This window comes from Sander vitreus, chromosome 12, assembly GCF_031162955.1.
Source record: "Sander vitreus isolate 19-12246 chromosome 12, sanVit1, whole genome shotgun sequence".
Taxonomy (NCBI): Eukaryota; Metazoa; Chordata; class Actinopteri; order Perciformes; family Percidae; genus Sander; species Sander vitreus.
Genome location: NC_135866.1, coordinates 3,844,836 through 3,872,324, shown reverse-complemented (window position 1 = coordinate 3,872,324; position 27,489 = coordinate 3,844,836). Strand labels below are relative to the sequence as shown.

At 42.2% G+C, this 27,489-nt stretch overlaps 1 protein-coding gene across 1 annotated transcript in view; it reads left to right on the top strand.

Annotated features, from left to right (window-relative positions):
• The window catches only part of LOC144526651 (voltage-gated inwardly rectifying potassium channel KCNH6-like), a 124,345-nt gene that overhangs the window by 16,419 nt on the left and 80,437 nt on the right, over positions 1 to 27,489 (top strand). Inside the window, exons 2-3 of the mRNA XM_078264256.1 lie at positions 19,225 to 19,389; positions 25,969 to 26,392. Coding sequence (XP_078120382.1) covers positions 19,225 to 19,389; positions 25,969 to 26,392 — 589 coding nt within the window. The remainder of the gene's footprint in view (positions 1 to 19,224; positions 19,390 to 25,968; positions 26,393 to 27,489) is intronic.

Below are 27,489 nucleotides of genomic sequence, written 5' to 3'. Positions count from 1 at the left end.
CCTGAGGTTCGACTAACCCTCCTTTCCAGCACCTTGGAGTAGACTTTACCAGGGAGGCTGAGAAGTGTGATACCCCTGTAATTGGCACACACCCTCTGGTCCCCCTTTTTGAAAAGGGGAACCACCACCCTGGTCTGCCACTTCTTAGGTTCTTAGGCACCGTCCCAGACTTCCACGCAATGTTGAAGAGGCGTGTCAACCAAGACAACCCCTCCACACCCAGAGCTTTAAGCATTTCTGGACGGATCTCATCAATCCCTGGGGCTTTGCCACTGTGGAGTTGTTTAACTACCTCAGCAACTTCCACCAGGGAAGTTGATGACAATCCCCCATCATCCTCCAGCTCTGCCTCTACCATAGAGGGCATATTAGTCGGATTTAGGAGTTCCTCAAAGTGCTCCTTCCACCGCCCTATTACCTCCTCAGTTGAGGTCAACAGCGTCCCATCCTTACTGTACACAGCTTGGATGGTTCCCTGCTTCCCCCTCCTGAGAGGCTGCAGCCCTTCGGTACCTTGCAACTGCCTCCGGAGTCCTCTGGGATAACATATCCCGGAAAGACTCCTCCTTCAGTCGGACGGCTTCCCTGACCACCGGTGTCCACCACGGTGTTCGTGGGTTACCGCCTGTTGAGGCACCTAAGACCACAGCTCCTCGCCGCAGCTTCAGCAATGGAAACTTTGAACATTGTCCACTCGGGTTCAATGCCCCCAGCCTCCACAGGGATGCACGAAAAGCTCCGCCGGAGGTGTGAGTTGAAAGTCTGTCGGACAGGGGCCTCCTCCAGACGTTCCCAATTTACCCGCACTACCCATTTGGGCTTACCAGGTCTGTCCAGAGTCTTCCCCCACCCCCTGACCCAACTCACCACCAGATGGTGATCGGCTGACAGCTCCGCCCCTCTCTTCACCTGAGTGTCCAAAACATACGGCCTCAGATCAGATGAAACGATTATAAAAAATCGATCATTGACCTTTGGCCTAGGGTGCTCTGGTACCAAGTACACTAATGAGCATCCCTATGTTCGAACATGGTGTTCGTTATAGACAATCCATGACTAGCACAGAAGTCCAACAACAAACAACCACTCTGGTTTAGATCAGGGAGGCCGTTCCTCCCAATCACGCCTCTCCGTGTCTCCGTCATTCCCCACGTGCGCGTTGAAGTCCCCCAGCAGAACTATGGAGTCCCCCACTGGAGCCCCATGCAGGACTCCACTCAAGGTCTCCAAGAAGGTCGAATACTCCGAACTCTTGTTTGGTGCAAATGCACAAACAGTCAGAGTTTTCCCCCCCACAACCCGCAGGCGTAGGGAGGCGACCCTCTCGTCCACTGGGGTAAACTCCAACGTAGCGGCGCTCAGCCAGGGGCTTGTGAGTATCCCCACACCCGCCCGGCACCTCACACCCTGGGCAACTCCGGAGAAGAAGAGTCCAACCCCTATCCAGGAGTATGGTTCCAGAACCGAGACTGTGCGTAGAGGTAAGCCCCACCAGATCTAACCGGTAGCGCTCCACCTCCCGCACAAGTTCCGGCTCCTTCCCCCACAGAGAGGTGACAATCCACGTCCCCAGAGCCAGCATCTGCTGGCCGGGTCTGGTCCGTCGAGGCCCCTGACCTTCACTATTGTGGCAGCGCACCCGACCCCAGCGGTTCCTCCCACAGGTGGTGGGCCCATGGGATGGAGAGATGGATGCCACGTAGCTTTTTCGGGCTGTGCCCGGCCGGGCTCCGTGGCAAACCTGGCCACCAGACGCTCGCTGACGAGCCCTCCATCTGGACCTGGCTCCAGACGGGGGCACTCCATCTCTTCCTCGGTCACATTTAAAGGTGCAATATGTAATGTATTTACTGTATGAAATCAAAAAATTACCACAATATGTCATCAGATATTAAGGAAACATGATAAGCTGAAATACTATCTTTTCTGACAACGATGCTAAAGCCAGTATTTTCTTTGAAATTTTCATTATTTGATGATATGTTTGTTTTTTGGCCTGTGTGTTCTTATTAACTGCCCAGTTTGACAGCCCGGCCGGGTCGCCAGATATACCTGTAGAAACGTAAACCCTGTGAGCTACAGCTGTAACGTTAGTAGCATCAAACAAACAAACAGGATCAACAGAGAGAGATTCTACCCGACTTAAAAAAAACTGGCATGTTTCTAACAGTTGCATGACCAGAGACGTAACAAAACAGGAATGTGGGCAAGGCATTTTCAGGCAGTTGAGAAAAAGTGGTGTCTGTGGGAGAGAAAGCTCTGTTTGGAGTGAAATTAATTTTTTTATACTTCTATACATCTATTACATACACAAAAACTATATAACACTAAGAAGCCTTTTCCTCAGTGGTTGAATATGCTTGTTGACATTTGTGTTGCTTTGTGGCATCACATGCCGCTGGTCTTCAATTCCTATCCTTATCCAACATAAGGAGGACACCTCTGACCCATACATCACACACTTCCACAGCATGAGCATATGACCAGCTAAAATCTGAAGTTGCTCTCTGCTAGTGCTGGAAAAAAATGTCTCCAGACCCTATTTACAGCAACAGGTTGGTCAGTGCTGCTGCAATAGTAGTAATGCTGGGAACAATGTGCTCTCTGCAACTGGATCTTCAACTTCCTGAGGGGCAGACCTCAGGCAGTGCAGGTCGACAACCACACTTCATCACCATCAACACAGGAGCCCCCCAAGGATGTGTCGTGAGCCCCCTGCTGGACTTCCTGTACCCAAAGGATTGTATGGCCCCATCTGTCTCCAATACCATTATCAAGTTGACAGTGTTGGTGGGCCTGACCTCTGATAACAAAGAGAAGAGGAAGTGACTGACCTGGAGAATAGGTGCCAGGAGACAGCCTGTTCTAATGAAACAGTCGTACATAAAGCTGTGAAAAGTAAAGCTCTGTAATTGGTATGTATTCCCCATATTTATAACTGTCAGCAGCATATTAACTGCTGCTGTAAAGGAAACGTGAAGATCCTCGTAGGAAGGTCAGGGAGGATGAGTGGATCATGAAACAGCGCTTTAAAGCCAGGGAGCAGAGCTTGCTTCCTGGGGAAAACAAAAGTGTGTGTTTTAAACCAAGCCACCATCCAAGGGCAGAGTGGCAATCGGGACGATCGGGACTTTCCCGATGTTCTGTTTTTTCCACACAGTCTCAGAATTTAGTCAGACTCAGCCCAGCGAGATGCTACGGTGGCCGACAGGGGCAAACGCCCTGCAACTTAAGAAAACACACACAAATAGACAAAACACAAGCAAATTAAGAAAACAACTTCATTAATTTGACAACACATGTGCAGCATTCAGCAAACGTGCTGCAAATACACACAGCACTGCAAATAAAAAATGATGCAAAAAGAAAAGCACGCAAACCCCGAAAAAAGAAGCAATGCAAAAAGAAAAACAACTTCATTAATTTGACAACACATGCGCAGCATTCAGCAAACGCACTGTAAATGCACACAACACAACCAAATACATAAACGTACTGCAAATACACACAACACAACCAAATACATAAACACGCTGCAAATATGAAACGATGCAAAAAGAAAAGCAAACAAACCCAGAAAACAGATGCCCCGTGGGGGCGAAAATCAAGCTGATCCACTTAGCTGCTCCCTCTAGAGGTCTGGAGAACTTCCGTTGTGTAATCTGGATGCTGCGTTTTTTTGTTGCATTTGTTTTCTGGGTTTGTGTGCTTTTCTTTTTGTATTGTTTCATATTTGCAGTGCGTTTATGTATTTGGTTGTGTTGTGTGCATTTGCAGTGTGTTTGCTGAATGCTGCGCATGTGTTGTCAAATGAATGAAGTTGTTTTTCTTTTGGCATCACTTCTTTTTTCGGAGTTTGCGTGCTTTTCTTTTTGCATCGTTTTTTATTTGCAGCGCGTTTGCTGAATGCTGCACATGTGTTGTCAAATTAATGAAGTTGTTTTCTTAATTTGCTTGTGTTTTGTCACTAGACAATGCTAGGGGAAGTCATGACTACAAGTACAGGTGTGCACACGTTGCACAATGTAATGGGTACAACAGAGGATAGAATGCAGTGTATAGGCTAAACAAAATGCAGAATTTCATTAGTGAAATATGATAGGGAAATGTAATGATTGCAACATATGGAGAATGAGACATTGGAAAGAAATGCTGTCTTAGTGTAAAATAAGTGTGGATTATTCATATGCAACTCATTTATATACATCATGTATGTAATTCTGTTACATTTAACCATGTAGTGGTAATACTGTTGATAATAGCTGTTTTTATTTTACGTCATCTTAACTAGACATAGAGGAAAATGCTTTGTCGGTCAGTGCAAGGGAGAGTGAAGCCTCAGGGTCCAGGATAGAAACAGAAACAGATGAGGAGAGGGATGTGGAGAGTACAGAGGCTGGACCAGCTGAGAAGGAGACTGAAAGTGTAGAAGTTGGACCAACTGAGGTGGAAATTGAGAGTATAAAGGCTGGACCTGCTGAGGAGGAGATTCAAAGTAGAGAGGCTGGACCAGCTGAGGAGATTCAAATCGTCAATTATTTTGCCCGTCCCAAGTCTAAAGGTGGTTGGTTTTCCAGTTATTTAATTACCTGTGTTATTAGGTTGGCATTGTCTATACTTCCTTTTCTAAATTCATACAGACAACTATTGCTGTGCTATTGGTCTGATACCCAGATACATGTCCTTGCATGATGCTTGACATTTCCATCCACCCACACAGCTCTTTTTATACTGCATTTAAATATCTATAGTTCCTTACAAATTTATTGACAGTGCCTGGTTTTCCAGTGGTTGAATGGCGTGTTGTATTGCATTAGCACTATCCATAGTTCCTTTCTCCAAATGTATACAATGCTATTAATTTGATTTATACAAAAAAGAATACGTTAAGTCCTTCCCAAATACGTAGACTTGGCTGGCGTTAGAACAGATGGAGAAATTCCATACAAAGAAACATAGCATAATCTGGGTCTTCATCCAGATTAAAAAAAAAGATTTAGTATTTTAAATTAACATACATTTTGTTTGTGTTATTGATATATGGGGGGTGGGGGGTGCCGATGGATTTTAGTGCCCCACTCCGCCCCTGCCACCATCTTTTTCCTAAACTTAACTAGTCCATTTGGTTTCTAATCTGAGCTGCAACAATATATGAGAGGCAGAGAGGAGCGAAAGAAACTGGAGGAGAGGTAGTGGTAGAATGACACAAGAGCATGGTGCGAGACTGTGTGTGTGTGTGTGTGTGTGTGTGTGTGTGTGTGTGTGTGTTTGTGTGTGTGTGTGTGTGTGTGAGGGCTGGATAATCTTTTGGCTCTTTCCATTAATCTCTAATCCGTTGTTTTTTTATTTCTTTGGGCTGATATGGTACTTATGCTCTAATGAAAACTATGATCCTATTTCTCTCATTGTCCCAAAATACTGGCACCGACCTTCACTATGACCTCAACACACACACACACACACACACACACACACACACACACACACACACACACACACACACACACACACACACACACACTAGAATAGATTAATCTGGGTAGTTGGGGAAAACAACTAAGCCACCATTACCACAGTGGGTGCATGAGCATCTAATTTGAAAGATGTCCAGGGGATTCATGTTGGAAAATAGTCATGGAAATGCTGTTGAAACAAAAGTTATATTTACAAAACAAGTGATTTTTTTTTTATTGACGTCTGTCTTTCACCTCCAAATCCTACTGCTCCTAAAGACACACTGTCTGCAGAAGGCATCTGTCTGTAAAAGAGAAAGGGGGAAAAAAAAACAGCAGCATTGTTCATTGGTTCAAAGACCAAAAAAAAGTTTTAGCTTTCTCTGCTACTTCTGCTACTTGGGCAGAGTGATATGCTTTGCAGCACCTGAGAAGCCCCGAGCAGATCAGCAATGCTTTGCCTTTCTGACAATATAGTTCCCAGTTTATATACGGTTAGAAGATGGCTGTGTCTTATGTGACCTTGTTATTTGTACACGCTGTGACTATACAAATCAAAACATGTAAGTAGGAACATGTTGGCGTTATTTTGTCACTTATTCGGTGCAGTAGGCTAGTTGGAACCAATTACCTTCAGGATCTGTGCTAGGCTAAGCTACAGACGGCTAAATAAAAAACTGCTTTGCTTGCTCCATCGTGTTGTAACTAAGACATCTGCTGATGATGTATGATTGCTGTACTGTTTAGTTCAAAAACATCCAAAACACCAAAGTATGAAGACATAGCGGCCCAGACGCCAGCTTTTGTTTTGAAAAGCCGAAGCTCGGGCACGGCATAGACTGTATATTAATAATATATTATATTAGGCTATGTTATTAATAATAATAATAATAATAATAATAATAATATGAATTTAATATACAGTCTATGGACGGGAGGGCATGAGTTCTCTTTTTACATGCATTTTTATGCAGCCATACCAGACTGGAGAATTTCCGTTGTGTAATCTGGATGCTGCGTTTTTTTTTGTTGCATTTGTTTTCGGGGTTTGTGTGCTTTTCTTTTTGCATCGTTTTTCATTTGCAGTGTGTTTATGTATTTGGTTGTGTTGTGTGCATTTGCAGCACGTTTGCTGAATGCTGCGCATGTGTTGTCAAATTAATGAAGTTGTTTTCTTAATTTGCTTGTGTTTTGTCTATTTGTATGTGTTTTCTTAAGTTTCAGGGCGTTTGCCCCTGTCGGCCACCGTAGGCACATGGACCATAAATAAAGGCTCCTCAGCCTCTGTTTAACAAAGTAACATTGATCACACAATAACACTTTAGATGACTAATCCAGAACAAGAACAAGAAATAGCATGATTACATGGAAAATCAGTCCTCAACTATTTGTCTCAAACATATCTTAACCATGTCGTGTGATATGCTCCTCCTTGTTGCCTGTGGTATTGATGTGCTTAATCCAAAATGGAGTCAAAGTCTGTTTCATTTATTTCTAGTCTCTCCTGAGTGCAGTAACTTTAGTATTCAGAAAGGTTGGTTCAGCTCAAGATTCAGTCTCAATGGATTATTATGGGGTGTGTGTGCGTGTGTGTGTGTGTGTGCGTGCGTGTGTGTTTAATCTATAGCAGATGGTCTTCCAGCTGTGTCATTGAGATGTCATTTAGGTAGAAAAAGTTAGCATGTAGCTACGTTAATCCATCCTAGCTATCAATTTAGTCCTAACACTACTCCTGTCTTTGTTCTTCACACATGCACACAGACAAACACACACAAACACACACACACACACACACACACACACACACACACACACACACACACACACACACACTGTGATTACACTCCTCCATCACTGCACAAGGTTTAGCACTGTTTCACAACCAGCAGTGCAATGTAACTAAGTACATTTATTCCAGTACTGTACTTAAAGGGTAACTACCGTTTTTTTCAACCTGGACCCTATTTGTCTATGTTTTTGTGTCTAAGTGACTGATGGGAACAACAATCTTTGAAATTGGTCCAGTATTAAGCGAGATTTCACTGCAGTCGGCAGCGGTGAAGCAAGCTACAATGTAAGTTAATTGGGCAATTGTCCAGCTTGTATTTACCTTCACTAAAGTGCTTGTTTTGCCACTGACAGGCTCAGATTAATATTCTAAGTGTCTGACAACATTATGGAAAGGATTTCTAAGGAGGTCGACCTTTCTGTTAATAAGATTATTTTTTTAAACATAAAAACATCCGCGAAATTGCATTTGCTAAACCCACCTGACCATGTAAATAAACTGCAATTTTAGCATCGTAAAATACACTTCATTCAAAGTCAACAGAAACAAAATAAAACTATGAAAATCCGTTTTGGTCGTCTTTCCACTTTTCCAACCATCACAACTCTAGTTTTGGTTGAAATAAACACATAGTTTACAGATTTACATTAATCTGACAGCTTTAGTTACTAGTTACTTTACGCATTAAGATTACTGTACACAAAACGCATGAAGTTTTTAAATCTGATGTTTTATTATAAATGAAACTAGCCAACAATATAACGGCCTACAAGTCCAGCTAAAATGATTAGGCAATTAAACAAATGAGCTCCCATGTTAATCAGTGAGCTTTATGGTTTGTGTCCATTGTCAGCTTCCCATTCATCTCTATGGGAGCAGCTGTGCAATGCATTCTGGTAGCGTCGTGGGGACTTTGGAGAAGCGGGGGGGCGAATCACCCATCCCCTTATAAAAATATTGATTATTGCAGCTTTAACACAATTCAGTTTCTATGAGAAATTAGCCAGCAACATTGAACAGCAACTGGACTGGACTCAGTTAAGATCACATACTGTAACTAGGGTCGTTGGCCAAAAGACGTGCTTTTCTAAATCTACACATACTCTTTTAGTCACAAATCGAGCAGAGCTAAATGATTTGCTAAAAAGGAGAGCGGAATTCATAATGCTTCAAAATTCCCTGGAAGGACACAAGAGAGATTACAATTATTTGGACTGATAATACAGAGAACTACTGATGGGATAATTAATTTAGGGATTATAATTTCCTCACCTGAGGTGTTTTTTTTAATATACTTTATATTTATACAGTTAACTTTACATGTACAACTAAAACTTTAATCATTATCCACCTCTAAATTATGAACAGACTTCAGCTTTTATGTTTTTGAATGTAAAGTTTCATTTTGCAGGAGAATTGAGAGGTTTTGCCCATCGTGTGTGTGTTTTTTGATTTGTGTGTAGAGTTCTGAGAGTATGAGGCATGCTTTCAGAAAATGTTGTAAAATTGTAAATTAGAATGCCGAGCGGGCTTCTCCGACTGTGTGTGTGTGTGTGTGTGTGTGTGTGTGTGTGTGTGGGGGGCACAGAGAAAGCGTTGGAATTTCAAAGTAAAACAAGTAGAAACATGCTTAAGGCAGTGGGCCATGCTATGAGGCGGAGGTGAAAGTCAAGTTTAGCGGTCTTTGCTGTTAAATTTAGCCGACAAAAGGTGACTGACCTGCAACGATGACAGCTAAGTTTAGACACTGTTAACGACTACCGTTAGGTTGGGTTAGTTAGTTAAGATTACAAAAAGAGTGAAGCGCGAAATAATTCCTAACAAACATTTAAAACAAATAACAGACTAGAAAAATAAAATGCAGAATACAAAATACAACTCTCAAGCAGGTTTGAAGGCCAACGAATAAAAGTGAGTTTTAAGTCGTTTTTTAAAAATGTGAAGGCTGGGGGCCAATCTGACATTTAGAGGCAATTCATTCCAAAGCCTTGGGGCCACGACTGAGAACGCTCGATCTCCCCTATTTTTGAGCCACGTTCTAGGGACAACAAGGAGTAGCTGGTCAGCAGACCTTAACGACCTCAGAGGAGCGTGCAGCTTTAATAGTTCAACGATATACGCTGGGGCTTGACCAGAAAGAGATTTAAAAACAAACAACAGAATCTTAAAATGTATTCTAAAGCAAACCGGTAACCAGTGAAGGGAGGCAAGAACAGGTGTAATGTGATCTCGTTTCTGAGTTCCGGTAAGGAGCCGAGCGGCAGCATTTTGAACCATTTGTAATCTTGAGAGGGAGGCCTGGTTAATACCTACATATAAAGCATTACAGTAATCCAGGCTAGTTGTAATAAAAGCATGTATAACCCTCTCAAAATCAGTGAAAGATAAAAATGGCTTCAGTTGGGTAAGCAGCCTGAGTTGAAAGAAACTATCTTTTACAACAGAATTGATCTGCTTCTCTAGTTGAAACTCACTGTCCATTTTAACACCAAGGTTAGTTACCATGGACTTGACATAGGGTGTTAGAGGACCCAGGTCCAGTTGGGAGGCACCAAGAGCACTACTGGGTCTAAATATCATGACTTCGGTTTTACTTTCATTAAAATGTAAAAAGTTTAAGGCCATCCAGGCTTTTATGTCAGAAAAACAATTGAGCAGTCTTTTTAGGGAATTAGCACCCTTACTTTTTATAGGTAAGTAGATCTGTGAGTCATCTGCATAGAAATGGAAGCTGATGTTATGCTTCTTTAAGATGGAACCGAGGGGAAGCAAATACAGGGAGAAGAGAATCGGCGCCAAAATAGAACCCTGACTTTACCAGGTCACAATATACAATATGAGATAATATGGAGATGTCTGCTGTTTTCTAGCAATAGTAACAGAGGGGATACACAAAATATCTGGCCGTTTTTCACACACAACTGTTTGGATCCTTTACACTTTCTAAAAATATTTTTCTTTACTTTTTATTACTTTAACTACATTTACCTGATGATACTTACAGAGAATTTTTACAGTGTGGTAAAGTATTTTTACAGTGTGGTATTAGTACTTTTACTTAACTAAGGATCTGTTCGCAACTAATCTCTGTCCATACTAACACATGCACGGCAGTTCGTGAAATGGTCACGTTATTTAATCTATTGATTCGTGTTCACGGGGACGTTTTTCTCGTTTTTTTTGTGGTGGCTAGCATGAAAATGTAAAGTAATGTATTTCAATGGGAAGCATATTTCGTGATCACAGCACGAATACGGTAAGGAGTAGTATGAAAAGCCGGGATGGGTCTAACAATACAGGACTTTCACCCAGGAGACCGGGGATCGCGTCACACGTGTGGCGTTTTGTTTCCTTGTTGTTTTCCTAATCAGAACCGTCCCGTTATTGTCACGCGTCCCCCGCGGCCGTCTCCCGGAATGTGAGGCGTCCTTTCCCCGTTGTTTTCCTAATCACAACCGTCCCGTTATTGTTCCCATTTCGTGCTGGCCACCACGAAAAAAAAAGAGATAAACGTGTTGTTGTACACGAATCAATAGATTAAAAATAACGTGACAATTACACAAACTGCTGGTGAGACCGTGCTGTTTGTTACTCCACACATGTAAGCCAGGCAGATAGTTTCAGTCCTGCCAATTGTCTCTGAGTAATGTTGGATTGGAGTCCTTATACATGAATATTTTACGGATTGAAAGCCTTGCAATACTTTTTTACTGAGCAGGCCCACTGACTTCTTGCCTTCTGAGTTTATTCTCCAGCTCACAGAATTAAATCTTTTGTTTCTTTTCCAGGACCAACTGTATATTCAAGATAGGGGTATTGCCTTAGTAATGATAAGATAAAATGGTGTGGGTGGAATTTTTGTTGTTTTATAAATTTTTTGAACACTTAAAACAGAAATAATGAATTGTGTATTGAGTATTCTGAAGTTCTCTAAAGCCCAGTTCAGACCAAAGATTCGCGACGAGACGAGTTGAAACTTGCAACTTCTTGCAACGAGCCGGTCTAATGTGACGAGACAAGACGGTGTATCATCTCCATAACAGCGCCTCTTTGTACTTCCGTTCTAACTTCCGACTTTTAGGCTTTTTTGTAGCTGGATATATCATTTGTTTTGTCTAAATATGGATAACGTTAGTGGCTGTTGAAACAGGTGATGTTTCTTAAGTTCTAAAACCAGCCTCTGCGAAAGCTGAGGCACAGCGAAACCTTCAGCTGGCTTGAGTCGAGCTGAGACGGGCCGGTTCAGACCACTGACACTTTTCTCGTCGATGTTCTACGACTAAGGGTGAGGATGGACTGCTCCTCACAACAGTATATAAGAAGGCGACAGAAAAAAACACTATGCTGAAAGCACAGTTTTCATCCAAATTGGCTTAAGAATAACATATCTTTTGGATAATTCCAAAGAGTTTGAAAGCATGCTTTAATCTTGTCAGACCAACTGCACATAGAGCAGGGGTATTCAACTAAATTTTAAAAAGGTCCAGTTAGAGAAAATGTTTTGAAGCAAAGGTCCGGAAGATCATAATGTCTAACAATTTAGTGATATATTTAAGTAGCCTAGTAGTTGTATCAACATCTGAATGTAATCAATAACTGACCGTCAAATCAAATTAATTCAGTACAATTGAAAAACGTGTTGACAATATTTATTGTCACGTAACATAGAACTGAACACATATGTATGACTGTAGATATGTATAATGTTCTCTCATTAACTAAATAAAACTAGGGCTGCATTTCAAAATAAGAGAAAATAAATTGTGCATTTTCAAAAAAAGTGCTTAACTTCAGAAAAAGAATATAAAGGGAGGAAAAGTTTGAATTTCCCCTTTTCTGTTTCATATCTTGACTCAACAGTCTCAACCAATTTTACAAATAATAAATCTCAACAGATCTTAACAATTGAACGGTTTTAGAGTATCACTTTCTTCCCCTCATATCCCACTCCCCCATGTTTTTGCTCAGTGAGAGAATTGAGCTTTAGCCTGTCTTGCCAGGATTTTAAACCTGGGCTTGAATGGAGTCAGGGGCATTCTCATACACGTGTGAAGGTGCTCATTGGTGAGCCTGGAACAATATTTAGTTTTAATTATGCTCATTGTGGAGAAAGCTGCCTCGCAGTTGTATGTGGAGCCAAACATGGTCAAGATGTATAGGGCTACTTTCCTCAGACCTGAGAAAGCAGTCTCAGGGACTATTTGGAGCCAGAAAGTGGAAGGGTCAGTTCTTACAAACTGCTATTTCATGGCCACATCTGCTTGGAGATCAACCAATTGCATCTGGAGAAACCCAGCATTTACCCATTTAAAGTGCTGTGTGACTTCCTTTGAGAACCCCCTGACATCTGTGATCAGAAAAAAGCTGAAGCTGTCAAAACGGTTGCTGAAGTTTACAATCAGCTTATCAATAAAATCAACAAAAGAAGACAAATCTCTCTGTCCCTGAACCTGTTCCTGCACTGCTGGGAAGTGTACACAGTCTCCCTGCAGGTCTTCCTTGAACACTTCAAGTTTCCTCTGAAAGGAGCGAACAGCTGTCATCAGTTCACAAATTGAATTGTCCTTGCCCTGTAGCCTCAAATTCAGTTCATTCAGATGTGACGTGATATCAACCAAAAAGGCCACATTATCCAGAGATAGCAAACTGTGTTGCCTTCTGACTGCTTAGCTCTGCCAAAAAAGATGCTAATTCCCTCCTGATGGACCAAAAGTGCTCTAGCCCTGCCTTTGCTGAGCCATCTCACATTGTTGTGCAGCAAAAGATCATCAGCATTGGCATCAACTTCTCTGAGGAATTCCCTAAGCATGCAATGCTGGTAGGAAAAGGATGCCCTGAGAAAATTTATCATTTTCATCATTGTATTCATCACCTCAGCATGCTCATCTGACAGGGAGGCACAGAGGACAGATTGATGAATGATGCAATGATAAAAGCTCAGGATTGTCCCCTTTCAGTCTTGCTACAGCTCCTTTTTCTTTCCCTATCATAGAAGGGGCTCCATCTGTGGTTATTGAAACCACTTGTTTTGGCTCTATTCCTCTTTTTGTTAACATCTCCTTAATGGCCAGGTAGATATCATCTCCTCTTGTACTGGTCTGAAGGGGAGTGACACCTAACATGTCTTCACAGAATGTTTTGTGGTCTGTGTTGAAAAACCTGGCATACACTAACAGCTGAGCATTGTCACATATGTCAGTGCACTCATCCACAGCTAAGCCTACACATGGTGCCTTATGCATGGCTTCATCTAGCTGTGTTAGCACATCCTGAGTTAATATTTCACTTTTCTTTGTGGCAGATGATGCTGACATGGGAATTTGCTTTATTTTATCACAAAGCTCATTTTTTTGTTTTCCCTCAAGTAGTGTTTCAGCTACTGCACTCATGCATTCTTTGACAACCCCTCCATCTGTAAATGGCTTTTTGTGTTTACCCAAAATCCAAGAAACTCTGAGGGAACACTCAAGAACACGTTGTTGGGCAGTGAATGTGTGGCTCAGGATCCTGGTGGACTCGTCATATTGGGCTCTGAGACTACTTATTTTCTGTGATCTCAATTCAAATTTGAGTGGGTATGTTTGTTCAAAACCTTTTATGTTTTGTCTCATAATGGCGTTTCACATTGGCACTTTTAATAAGTGCCACGGTTTCTGCACATATGAGACACACTGGCTTAGTGCTCCCATTGGGAAATATGAACAGAAATGAGTCTGTCCATTCTGGATTAAATGCTCTGTTTTCACTGTCCACTTTTATGTTTTTTGGCGAGTGCCATTTGTTCCTTATTTTTCTCTAACTGTTACCCTTTTTCTGCCTCACTCGTCTGTTTCGCTCCCTTTCTCCGTCTCACTCATCTGTTTCGCTCCCTTTCTCCGTCTCACTCGTCTGTATCTCTCCCTTTCTCCGTCTCACTCGTCTGTTTCGCTCCCTTTCTCTGTCTCACTCGTCTGTTTTGCTCCCTTTCTCTACGTCTCACTCGTCTGTATCTCTCCCTTTCTCCGTCTCACTCGTCTTTTCCTCAACTTAATCCGGCGCACTCGTATGTAGGCTCTCTCTCCCTTTCTCCGTCTCACTCGTCTGTTTCGCTCCCTTTCTCTGTCTCACTCGTATTTTCCTCAACTTTCTCCGGCACACTCGTCTGTATCTCTGTCTCATTCGTCTGTTTTCGCTCCCTTTGTTTTCTACATGTATCGCTATCTTTTTAATCCAACTTTCTTTTCCTGTGTAACTTGCCTCTAACTGTAAGCCTTTTTATTCATCCCGTGAGTTCCACTCATTCATTCTGGTCGGTGTTTACATCTCACCGCAGGCCAACGTGCAGGACGTACAGCGCATGCTCGCCGACCAGATACTGTGTGTGGAGCGGACCAATCCCGGACTCCCTAGTTATTGTCCTTGGAGACTTTAATAAAGGGAACCTCACTCATGAACTCCCTAAATATAGACAGCATATTAAATGCCCGACCAGAGAGGAGAACATTCTGGATCACTGTTACACCACAGTCAGGGATGCTTATCACACAGTCCCCCGTGCTGCACTGGGTTTCTCTGACCACGTAATGGTTCACCTGATCACCGCATACAGGCAGAAACTTAAGCTCTGCAAATCTGTAGTGAGGACATCAAGGAAGTGGACCAGTGAGGCTGTGGAGGATCTCAAGTCGTGTTTGGATTCTACTGACTGGGATGTGTTCAGGACTGCTACCAACAGTCTGGATGAGTACACAGAGGCTGTGACGTCATACATCAGCTTCTGTGAGGACTGCTGTGTTCCATCAAGCACCAGGGTGAGTTACAACAATGACAAACCCTGGTTCACAGCCAAACTCAGAAGGTTAAGGCTGACTAAGGAAGAGGCGTTCAGGAGTGGGGACAAAGACAGATTTAAAGAGTCGAAGTACAAGTTTAGCAAGGCAGTGAAGGAGGCTAAACGACGGTACTCTGAGAAGCTCCAACGCCAGTTCTCAGTGAACGACTCTGTGACTGTCTGGAAAGGACTTAGGCAGATCACCACCTATAAGCCTAAAACCCCCTACTCCTTCAATGACCGACACCTAGCCAACGACCTGAACGAGTTCTGCTGTCGATTTGAAAGACGAAAGGACAGTCCTGACACCATCCCCCACGACACTTCCTTACAGCTACAGCCACTGTGCTTCACCTCCACCTCCCCCACCTCAGCAGGGTCCTGGGCCTCCCCACCAATGCCTTCCATAAAGGTCCCCCCCTCCACCCCCCCACCCACCTCAGTGACGACACTCTCCATCCATGATCGGGACATCAACAGACTCTTTAGGAGACAGAACCCCAGTAAAGCTGCTGGACCGGATGCTGTCTCCCCATCCAGCTTGAAGCACTGCGCTGATCAACACACCTCACTGGAGACATGCCACGTGCCAGCCTGTTTCAAGACCTCAACCATAATCCCTGTCCCCAAGAAGCCAAGGACCACAGGACTTAATGACTTCAGAAGTCCTTTGAGCGCCTTGTGCTTTCACACCTCAAAGCCATCACTGACCCCCTTCCTGGACCCCCTGCAGTTTGCCTGCAGATCCAATAGGTCTGTAGATGATGCAGTCAACCTGGCCCTCCACTACATCCTCCGGCACCTGGACTCTGCAGGAACCTACGCCAGGATCCTGTTTGTGGACTTCAGCTCTGCCTTTAACACCATCATCCGTGCTCTGCTCCAGGAGAAACTCTCCCAGCTAGGCGTGCCTGACTCCACCTGCAGGTGGATCACTGACTTCCTGTCTGACAGGAAGCAGCATGTGAAGCTGGGGAAACACGTCTCCGACTCACAGTCCATCAGCACCGGATCGCCCCAGGGCTGTGTTCTTTCCCCCCTGCTCTTCTCCCTGTACACCAACAGCTGCACCTCTAGTCACCAGTCTGTCAAGCTTCTGAAGTTTGCGGATGACACCTCCCTCATCGGACTCATCTCTGATGGTGACGAGTCCGCCTACAGGTGGGAGGCTGACCACCTGGTGCAAGCAAAACAATCTAGAGCTCAACGCTCTAAAGACAGTGGATATGGTTGTGGACTTCAGAAAGAACCCAGCCCCACCTGCCCCCATCACCCTCTGTGGCTCCACAATTGACACTGTGGAGTCTTTCCGCTTCCTGGGAACTACCATTTCCCAGGACCTCAAGTGGGAGCTGAACATCAACTCCCTCGTGAAGAAAGCACAGCAGAGGATGTACTTCCTGCGGCAGCTGAAGAAATTCAACCTGCCAAAGACAATGATGGTGCACTTCTACACAGCCATCATTGAGTCCATCCTCACATCCTCCATCACCATCTGGTACGTTGCTAGCACAGCCAAGGACAAGGGCAGACTGCAGCGTGTCATTCGGTCAGCAGAGAAGGTGATTGGCTGCAATCTGCCGCCGCTCCAGGACCTATACCCCACCAGGACTCTGAAGCGTGCTGGAAAGATTGTGGCCGACCCCTCCCACCCCGGACACAAACTCTTTGAGACACTCCCCTCTGGCACGAGGCTGAGGTCCATCAGGACCAAAACCTCACGTCACATGAACAGCTTTTTCCCCTCCGCCACTAGCCTTATTAACAAGGCCCCGAAACCACCCTGCCACTGTTCTCTCTCTGCTGTAATGCTCTATGCTCTTTATTTTTTATTTATATCTTTATTTATTCTTTATTTTTAACTCAATACATACTGTGTAAATATACTTATACTTATATTGTTTGTACCTATACTTATATTGTTTAATATTCCATCTAAAGAATGTGTGACGTGCACCAACAACACCGAAACAAATTCCTTGTATGTGTTAAAAAACGTACTTGGCAATAAAACCTTTTCTGATTCTAATTCAGATTCTGACTCTCTCATCTGTCTGCACTGTAGAGTCCCAATGTTTACCGCCCGGAATGCAAAGACTTCATTTGCTGAGTGGTATCACGTGGAATGGCTTAACTCACATGCAATTGGTCTGTGCGTTCATCCACTAAACCACTACTGTAAAGACTACAAAAGCTGCACATATTAAAATAGAAGCGCCAGTATGAGACGGCTTCTAGGTCCGGATCCGGACCGCGGTCCGCCTGTTAGTGACCTATGACATAGAGGTTACAAAAAAAACCATCTGTTTTTATGGATCCCATGTAACTTCTAGGAATGTCCCGCCCTATGGTTGGGGTTAGTCATTGACCTCGAGTGGTTAAAGGACAATTCCGGTGCAAAATGAACCTAGGGTTTATTAACAGATGTGTACCCACTCTGTCACTCTCTGGGACGAGTTTGGAGCTTGAAAGACGCGAGCGCGGACCGCTGATTAGCTTACAACGCTAGTATTCGGGGCACAGTGAATTATTACTATTTATACCACTAAAAAGGCTCAAAATATCACCAAACTTCAACGGTAGCATAATGAGGGTCCCAACATGTTAACCGAAGCACTGAGAACTTTGTAAGTGTACAGACAGTTTATTGAACGAAGAGCTGCAGGAGCTCCGTGAAAAGGCTACGAGAGAGAGAGAGCTACCGGTAGTCACACACCCTCATACTTCGGGAAACTGGTGGTGTACCTGCGGACATTGTGAAGCTATGGCCACCGAACAGGAGTATCCACATATCACACACAGGAGTATCCAGGAAAGTGTTATTTAAATATACTTCTGGTGTAGTTACAAACTTTCTAATGGCTTGTTTTATAAGTACAGAAACTATTTGTACTACTGTAGAAGTTTGGTATCATTCCGGGCATTATTATTGGGGTAATTTACGAGATACAAACGTGGATCCATTAGCCCCTGCACTAAGCTAACCAGCTGATAACGCTAACTTGACCGACGTTATAATCAGGGAAAAATGGGGGGTTGTTTGGCTCGAGGTTAAGGTGCAAAGCAGCCTAGGGTGAAATTACTCCAAACCATCACTTTAAGGGTACGTGTGGCCTTTGCGTGCATTGTGCTAATATGAAGGAATCCAAGAAATTCAATGACTTTAAAACTCACAAGGTGTATGACATCAAAACATGTATTAACTGTAACACTACGCTGGTTGTGTACTGCTTATCCTGACCTCACCTGTACCTGTGGTTGTTTTTACATAGGCCGGACAAAGAGACGACTGACGGACTGAAGTATCCCGTTAGAAAAGCTCATTTGGATTACCCAATGGCTAAGCACTTTTTTAAAGTACATAACAGTAATCCAGACACCTTGAAGCCATCTAAAAAAACATAGTGATAGAAACATTTTATTCCAAATGCAGGCCACAGCTTATCCAGGACTAAATAGAAATAGAAGAAATAGATGTCAGTCTTTTTTAGTAATTGTTCTGACGCGTGTATGCTCTATGCTGTCGCCATAAATTCTGTAAATGGTTACATTTTGTTATATCTCTTTTTGTTTTCCTTTTTTCTGTTTTGCACACCCATGTTTTTTTTTTCTTCCTGTTTTTTATTTTAATTCTTTTCTCTTTTTTCTATATATTTTGTAGAGCCATCTAGTGGTCATACTTTGCATTCGTTAACTGTGAGCTCACTGGCTCCTTGCTCAGCTGTTTGCAATCCTCTTGTATCTACTAAAAGTGAAACTGTGGACTGAGAGGCACACTCGTATGTGCTGCTACACGTGGATTGTTCTAACCTTTTAGAAAAATTAATAGGTTGGCCATGCTCTTCCCAAAAAAATCCTAAAGACACTTCTGTTGTCTTTCAATATTATGAATTTAATTGGATACAGTACATAAAAGCAGGTTTTTGTAGAATATGTAAATCTCTTAGTGTCAAGTCATTACAGATAGATTTAAATAATGAGACGTCAGCTCATTATAAAAGGTATACATTGTTTTAAAATGGTGCAAATGTCAATGAATGAATATTATGAGCAGCAGAGTAATCATTTTCTGTCTGGTAGCACCATCTAGTGGAAATCTTTGGAATCTACTGACATTTCTTGCCAGTTTAAAAGGAACAAAACGGTCATAGTTCTCTTGTGTGTCCCTGCAGGAGTGTGTTTCAGCTGTGCAATAGACGTGGTTCCTGTGAAGAATGAAAACGGCCTGGTCATCATGTTCATTCTCAACTTTAAGCTTCCCACTGACCCCAGAGCAGCCAGCAGCTCCCCAGCCAGAGAGCTGCACAGAGTACTGCCGATCCCCTGGCTCCCCCTGGGTACGTTTCATCACACAGTCACACACATATCACACACACAGTCACACACATATCACACAGTCACACACAGTTACACACATAGTCACACACACACATCACACACAGTCACACACATATCACACAGTCACACACAGTTGCACACATATCACACACACACATCACACACAGTCACACACATATCACACAGTCACACACAGTTGCACACATATCACACATAGTCACACACAGTCACACACATATCACACACATATTACACACACACACACACACACATACACATATCTCACACACAGTCACACACACTCACATGCTCAGCACACCCACACATATCACACACAGTCACACACTCAGCACACTCACACATATCACACACGCTCAGCACACTCACACATATCACACACACTCACAAACATCTCACACACAACATCACACTCACACGCTCAGCATACACACATATCACACACATTACACACACACTCACACACATATCATACACATATTACACACACTCACACACATATCATACACATTTCACCAGTGTTGGGAGTAACGCGTTACAAAAGTAACGCACTTACAGTAATGTATTCCTTTTTGCTGTAACGCAGTAATATAACGCATTACTAATTACATTTCAGTAATATTATACCCGTTACAATCTCAATAACGCGAGTTACAACGCATTTTAAATCAACATTTAGTGGTGTTTTGTTTTTTTAAGAATTCACCAACACCGCGAAACATTTCTTCACAGGAAAAAAAAAAGCTGTGAGTATTATTTCCTGTTGCTTGTATTCGATGGTTGAGATGACTGCAGATATAGATACATTTGCGAGATGGACATTATTTTCAGGAGTTATTACACTGCATTGAAGCGAGTTGTCCCGTCACTGTTCCCGTGGTCAGAGCCAGAATGAGAGACCTGTGTCACCTGTTGGTGTCACCTGTTGGTGACACCAACAGGTGACACCTGTTGGGACACAGATGTTGTCCGTACCGGACAACATCTGTGTCCCAACAGGTGACGGTACGTCAGCGCGGACGGCAGTATGTCCGAGCTGCTGACAGAAACATGTCGGGAATTAATGTTTAGGCTTGCTACACGTAATATCATTGCATTTTATCAGCTGTGGAAAGTAATGCATGTTTTGCATTAGGCGTCTCACGTTCATCTCAGCAAAGAATTTCTAATAAGGGAAGAAGTTGCACTCTCTCGTTACTTCCGGCTTCTGAACTGGTTGCAGTTCCACCAGAGTTCCATATAGGGGGCGCTCACAGGCCAGTGCAGAATGAATGGGACTCTTTGGATAATTTTTTGTCTAGTAATTTGAATGTTGCATTCGAAAGGGGAGACTAAGAAAATACACACTGCTGGGTGTTAGATTTTTTTAAAGTGGCTTTTTTGTTCTAAAAAGCCTTTTAAAATGTCAATGACGTCATTGAGACTTGGTTAACCCCAACGACCCCTTTATCTGTTTTTAATATCCCAGGGTATAATGTGTACAGACGGGACAGAAGGAAAGGGAAAGGGAGTGGAGTCCTGATATATGTGAAAGACAGCATTCAAAGTCAGCAAATAGTCTTTCCGGAAAATAACTTGGAATGTGTGGGGGTAAAACTTACACTATCTCCCCAAATGTAGTTTGCTGTCTTTGTAGTCTACCGCCCCCCTACTGCCACAAATGATTTTTATGATTGTCTAAATATCATACTTAAACAACAGTCATTCTTATGGGTGATTTTAACTTAAACTGGCAAGACAAAATACGTAGGAAAAAGCTTAACGATATTGACAAAACTTTTCAGATGACGCAGATGATCCATAAGCCCACAAGAATAACAAAGTCTTCCCAAACGCTTTTAGACTTAATTTTCACAAATAAACTGGATAGAATTAGAAAGATTAATAACCTCATTACTTGGTTATCAGATCATAATCTTACTCTGGCCTACAGAAAATTGTCAAAAACAAGCTTTAAAAATCAGAACTCAATGAAGGGGAAATCCATGCCTTTTATCGCTCCAAAGGACATGGCCTTCATTGAAAATGAAATAAAGCAAGTAAACTGGCATAACACCATTGTAGCATGCCCTGTGAGCCAGCCTAAAAAGTTTTTAAAATTAAATACTGATCATCTGATTTTTAAAAGTTTAAGAAATAAAGTCACACAACAACTTAGAAAGGCTAGAGCAAATTTCTTCCTCAATGTTATTAGTGAGGCAAAAGGAAACCCTAAAAACTTATGGAAGAGCATTGACAAGATACTTGGACGGGAACAATCAGCAAATAAACATTTAAAACTCATGGTGGATGGCTGTATCCAGGATGATGACCAGATTATTGGGGAATGTTTTAATGAATATTTCATAAATTCAGTACGAGAATTGAGTCTAAGTTTTCCAAAAACTCAACTCACATAAGTTTTTACCTGTGATGATTCTGCTTTGAAGTTTTCCCTTATCAACACAGAGAAAGTGGAAAATGTAATCTCACTTTTATCTAATAGCAAAGCTAAATATATATATGGTTGTGATACAGCTTTTTTAAAACACAAGACATCTATTATGATACCTCTAGCCATGATTATAAACAAGTCTTTTAACAAAAACATCTTTCCCAGTGTGCTTAAGCCTGCCATCGTCACCCCTGTGCATAAATCTGGGGATACTCAAGTGGTCTCCAACTATCGACCCATCAGTATTCTCCCAGCTGCATCAAAGGTTATCGAAAAGGTTGTGGCAGAACAACTAATAGCACATCTGGACTCTAAGTGCTTATTTCATCCTATGCAATTTGGTTTCAGAAAAAAACATTCCACTGAAACTTCCTTGAAGAAATTAAAACTAGCTTAGATCAAGGAGGAGTGGTGGGAGCAGTCTTCTTAGATTTACGCAAAGCCTTTGATACAGTTAATCATGAGGTATTGATACACAAACTGGCCAAATATGATATCTCCACAAATGTCCAAAATTGGTTAAAATCCTACTTGATAAATCGAAAACAATGTGTGCAAGTAAATGGCACATTGTCTACATCTCTTGCGTCTACTCTGGGAGTTCCACAGGGGTCAATTTTAGGGCCACTGCTCTTTTGTTTATATATTAATGACCTGCCTTTGGTCTGCAAGGGCATAAATATTGTTATGCATGCTGATGACACTGTTTTATATACCCATGGGAGAAGTGCAACAGACGTAGCCAAGAAATTATCAAGTGTCATGAGCAAGGTTAGTGACTGGTTACATAACTCATGCCTCACATTAAATGTTGAAAAAACTGTAACCATGTTCTTCACAAACCGATCTAAACTTAAAACTTATCCTGAAATTTTAGTAAACGGCCAATATATAAAACACATAGAAATTTTAATATCTTGGGGTAACTCTAGATTCAACACTTAGCTTTAAAGGTCATGTTAAAATGTTTTGCAGCAAACTGAAATTTAATTTAGTAAATTTTAGATACATTGCTCACCACTGAAGCATCTAGTATATACTTAAATGCAATGATCATCCCCCACCTTTTATATTGCATTACATCCTGGTCTCAGGCATATAAAACAGTCATAAAAGCCTTAGAATCTTTGTATAAAAACTGCCTCAAGATTCATGACAAAAAAACACGTCATTATCATCATTGTCATATACTTGTCAAATATGATCTACTTAGTTTTGATAATTTAATAAAACACTCAAATGTGTCTTTGTTACATAAAATCATATACAGTGCTACTGCTCCCCCTCTGAAAAAGTTTGTAACACTGCTCCAAAATAACAGTGCAGACTACTCGAAGCGTTACAAGGGGGGAGTGTAGCATCCCACAACGTAAAACCCAATTTGGGAGTTCCTCCTTCTCATGTGTGGCCATGAGGCAGTGGAATGCCCTTTGCACAGAACATATTTTATGTACAAATTCTCACACTTTCTCATGCCTAACAAAGAGTTGGTTGTTGAGTAAACAAGTTTGCACACATCTGTAAGATACTGTATTTATGTGTGTGTGTGTGTGTGTATGAGTGTGTGTGTGTCTGTGTGTGTATATATCCTTGTATGAATGAGTGTCTAGAGTTGCATGTACTCTAATGTGCCTAAGCTGCTGCTGAACTGTTTGAGTGTGTGTGCTGGGAGGGGAGAGAGAGAGAGTGAGTGGGCTGATGGCGCCCCTGTTTTTGCTAAACTGCCTGTTTTTAATTACTATGGACACCATGTCATTTATAGTCCTGTGAAATTTCTATTTAAAATTAATAATTGTTTTTTAAATTTGTCATACCTGCCCAGGGACTACAGGTGGAAATCAGCAATTGTTACTATAACCTGGCCCAAGACATATTCTCTTGTTAAACAAGTTTAATGTTTATTTGTGCATTGTCCCTGTTTTAAATAAATCAATTTCCAATTCCAATTCCAAAATACACATATACGGCCAGAGATACTGCTTTACAGCAAGCTCTGAGTCGCTTCCTTTTTTCTCTCGAGGCAACGACAACACAGCTGACAGGTTAGGCTCTCCCTGTCAATACACATGCTAGAAAGAGGTTTGCTAATGTTTTAAAGACCACACCGAAATATTCACTCTGACATTCTGGTTCTGCTTCGGATGCTGTCAAGCGGGATCTCCGATCGTAATCAGTCCTTTACTGACCAATCAGCATTCATTAGCAGAATGCTAGTGTGTTATGTCTAGCTCCATAAAGTCCCATTCATTTTGCACTGGACCGCGATCACCCCCAGTGGAACTCTGGTGGAACTGCAACCAAATTTGGTACAATGGGGCTTAATAGGGAGTGGAACGGCTTTCCGTAGACCGGCTTTGATCTCAGTAAGCTAGCAAGAGTACACAACAGACAACTTCCATGTAGGCTACTTCAAAATAAAAGCACTTCCTGTGACGGGTCACAGTAAAACTAAATTACTCAAAATATATGGCACTGAATAAGGCATGTTAGACATTATGATGTTCCGGACCTTTGCTTGAGAAAACTCTCTCTAACTGGACCTCTTTGAATTTTAATTGAATACCCCTGGGCTAGAGTGCTGTCAGTCTGACAATTGTGATTTCCATTGGATCAGAGTACTGTCATTTAGCTGCATGTTCTGCCAATCTTCCCAGCCCTTGTCACATGACCAATTAATGTTTCCATGATGACTATCCAAAATAATGATACCAGCACTGGAATTTTTGTTTTTCTGTTTTTTTAAAAGCAGACTGAGCCTATAAAAAGTGTTTTGTATTCAGATATACAATTTTTTCAAAATGAAAACTACTGAAATTAATATTGAATGCAATGTGTTTTATTTAGCGCGCGCACACACACACACACACACACACACACACACACACACACACACACACACACACAATCAGTCAGGGGGGACTGATTGGTCCTCCCTGTGCCACCCCACTTCCAAAAATCCTGGAATAGCCCCTGCGTCACAGAACTGTGTGGGTGTGTAGATTTATTGGCATCTTGTGAAAGATAAGATAAGACAAGCCTTTATTGTCTCATATAGGAGAAATTCATCTTGGGCATTTGAGAGAAACGAAATGGCGCCACATCATGCATAAACAAACAATAAACATACAGTTAACCTACATAGAAACATAATCATACATTAATGAGATAACGTATGATTATGTTTCTATGTAGGTTTCTCTTGAATGCCCAAGATGAATTTCTCCTATAGGAGAAAATATGTTACGTGGCAGGGAATAATAGGACCCAAATGCAGGCAGGCAGGCAGGAGAAAGTGTGAACTGAGGATTTATTTTATCAAAACACAAAAATAAACCAAGGGAGTCCTGAGGGCTTCAGCAGGCAAAAAACAATTCCAAAAAGAAGTAAAAGGGAATCCAAAAAACAAAGGAAGCACAAAAACAGGAAAATACAGGAAGCACAGAACTGACTAGAGCTGACACGGGGGAACACGACAGGAACCAACACAAAACACACACAAATTGATCTGACACGAGACAAAGGGAACACAGAGGCTAAATACACGAGGTAAAGAGGAAATAAGGGACAAGTGATATAGCAGGTGAAACACATCAGGACAATTAGACAAGGCGGGAAAACACAGGAAGCAAAACTAGACAAGACAGAAAACAGACTATCAAAATAAAACAGGAAACAGAAATATACACTATTCAGAATAATACACAGTGAAAACAGGAGAACAGAAAAATACCCAATTACACCAATACATATACAAAACAGGAAACAGCAACAGAAATATGCAAACCACAACACAGTAAAGGCTTATATTATCTTATCTTATCTTCTTGAGTCTCCTGTTAGCTTTGTTGTACCTGATAGGGTGGGACAAATGACAGCTTTATCGTTCTTATTGGTAGAAAATATTTGTGACCTAATAAATTCCCATCCAAGCTCCGGCCCAACTTCAACCTAAGCAAAGGTCTAATCAGCCAGAATAACTGAAATCACATGTGTGGGAGGTTCAGAGGCTCTAAAAGTACTTTAAAATGTATACCAGTATGCAATGAAATAATTAAGGTTTTAAAACATTTTCCATTTATATTGTGCTATAGTGGTGCATATTTCTAAGCCGATTTTCTCCATCCAGCTGGGCGACAGCGTCTGCGCCTCCTCCTGCGCTCCCTCAGCCCCGGGACGGGGGTCCTGTCCCAGGACACAGAGCTAGGGGCTCCTCATGCTGACTTCCCTCTCCTTGGACACGAGTCTGTGGCCCTGGACAAACTGCTGTCCCCTCCTGAGAGACAGCAGCTGGAGGAGACGGGAGCTGGACTACTGCTGTGGGACAAAGAGGACGAGGAGGAAGGGATGAAAGTGGGGCGAAGAGGAGGAGAGAGGGGCAGCTCGCTGGCAGCCAGGCGAAGGAGCGAGGGAGACAGAAAGAGAAGAGGAGGATATAATTGTGGGCTGCTGGTGGATACAAGTGCAGGAGAAGGAGGGAGTGTGCCCCCAGCTCCAGCCTCAGCACCCCCAACACTGGCCCTGCCACTTGCCTTCTCAAAGGCTCCACCAAAGTAAGTCAATCTTTTCATTTTCTATTTTTGTGATTCTATTAACTTTTGATAAGCTGGTAACCCTTTACGCTTTTATAAGCAGTGTATAAACATTCAATAACTGGTTTATAACACAATATAATCTAGTGGATGTCAATAATCATAACTTCTCCTATGAAGACATGTATTATTACATATGTGTTGTACTACATACATTATCTGATTTTATACCATGGTCTGGGAGAATACTTGATTCTGATTGGCTGCAGGGTGTCCATAAAAAAGTGTTATAGGGCACCTACTAAAGGAGTTCCGTTATTTCCAACACTGTGTGCAGCTTCAGAGCCTCGTCCTCTGAACGCCACAGGATGGCGCTAACACACAAGCTGCAGGAAGTAAGGTACACTGCCCCTCTGAACTTACTGTACTTGGTTTCACAGCGAATAAAGTTATCTCACATCCTGTTCACTATTCAGGTCGCTACTCCAGGTTGCGGCTGACAGTAACGTTAAAATTGTTCGAAAAAGTCGTTATATTGTTTTGGGGACAATTACATGGCTGGATAGCTAGTTGGTCTTGTTTTTAAACATACTGTCAAATTATATTTACTCATTGCCAACTGTACACAGTGTTACTGACTTTGAATCTTGCTAGCATAGCATTAGCTTCCTGGCTTGGAGCTGTCTGAGCTGAAGGGTTCTACGAGCTGAGCGCACTATATAAATATCTCCCATTGCTACGGGTGGCAAGTTGTATCTTTTTTTTATTGTTTATTTAGATAGGGACAGTGCATATTAATGGACATCAGTACAAGTACACAATGTAAATATGCTAGCGTTAACACCATAGCTAATTTTCATCTATTGTCCGTAGGCAGATACACAAAAAGAAAAACATAAAAACAAGCATGCAACACCCTCATAGTTTGAGAGGCAAGACAAACACTAACAACAACAGTCAAGACAAAATACAACAGAACATGTGAATGTCACACATAGTGAAATGTGTGAGGCAGTTACAAGTGAGTGTAGCTTTGGTTTTCTAAAAGCCAGATTTTTAAATGAGTTTTAAAATTGATGTACGTGAGACGGTCCCTTATTTTGGGGGGGGCGGGCTAT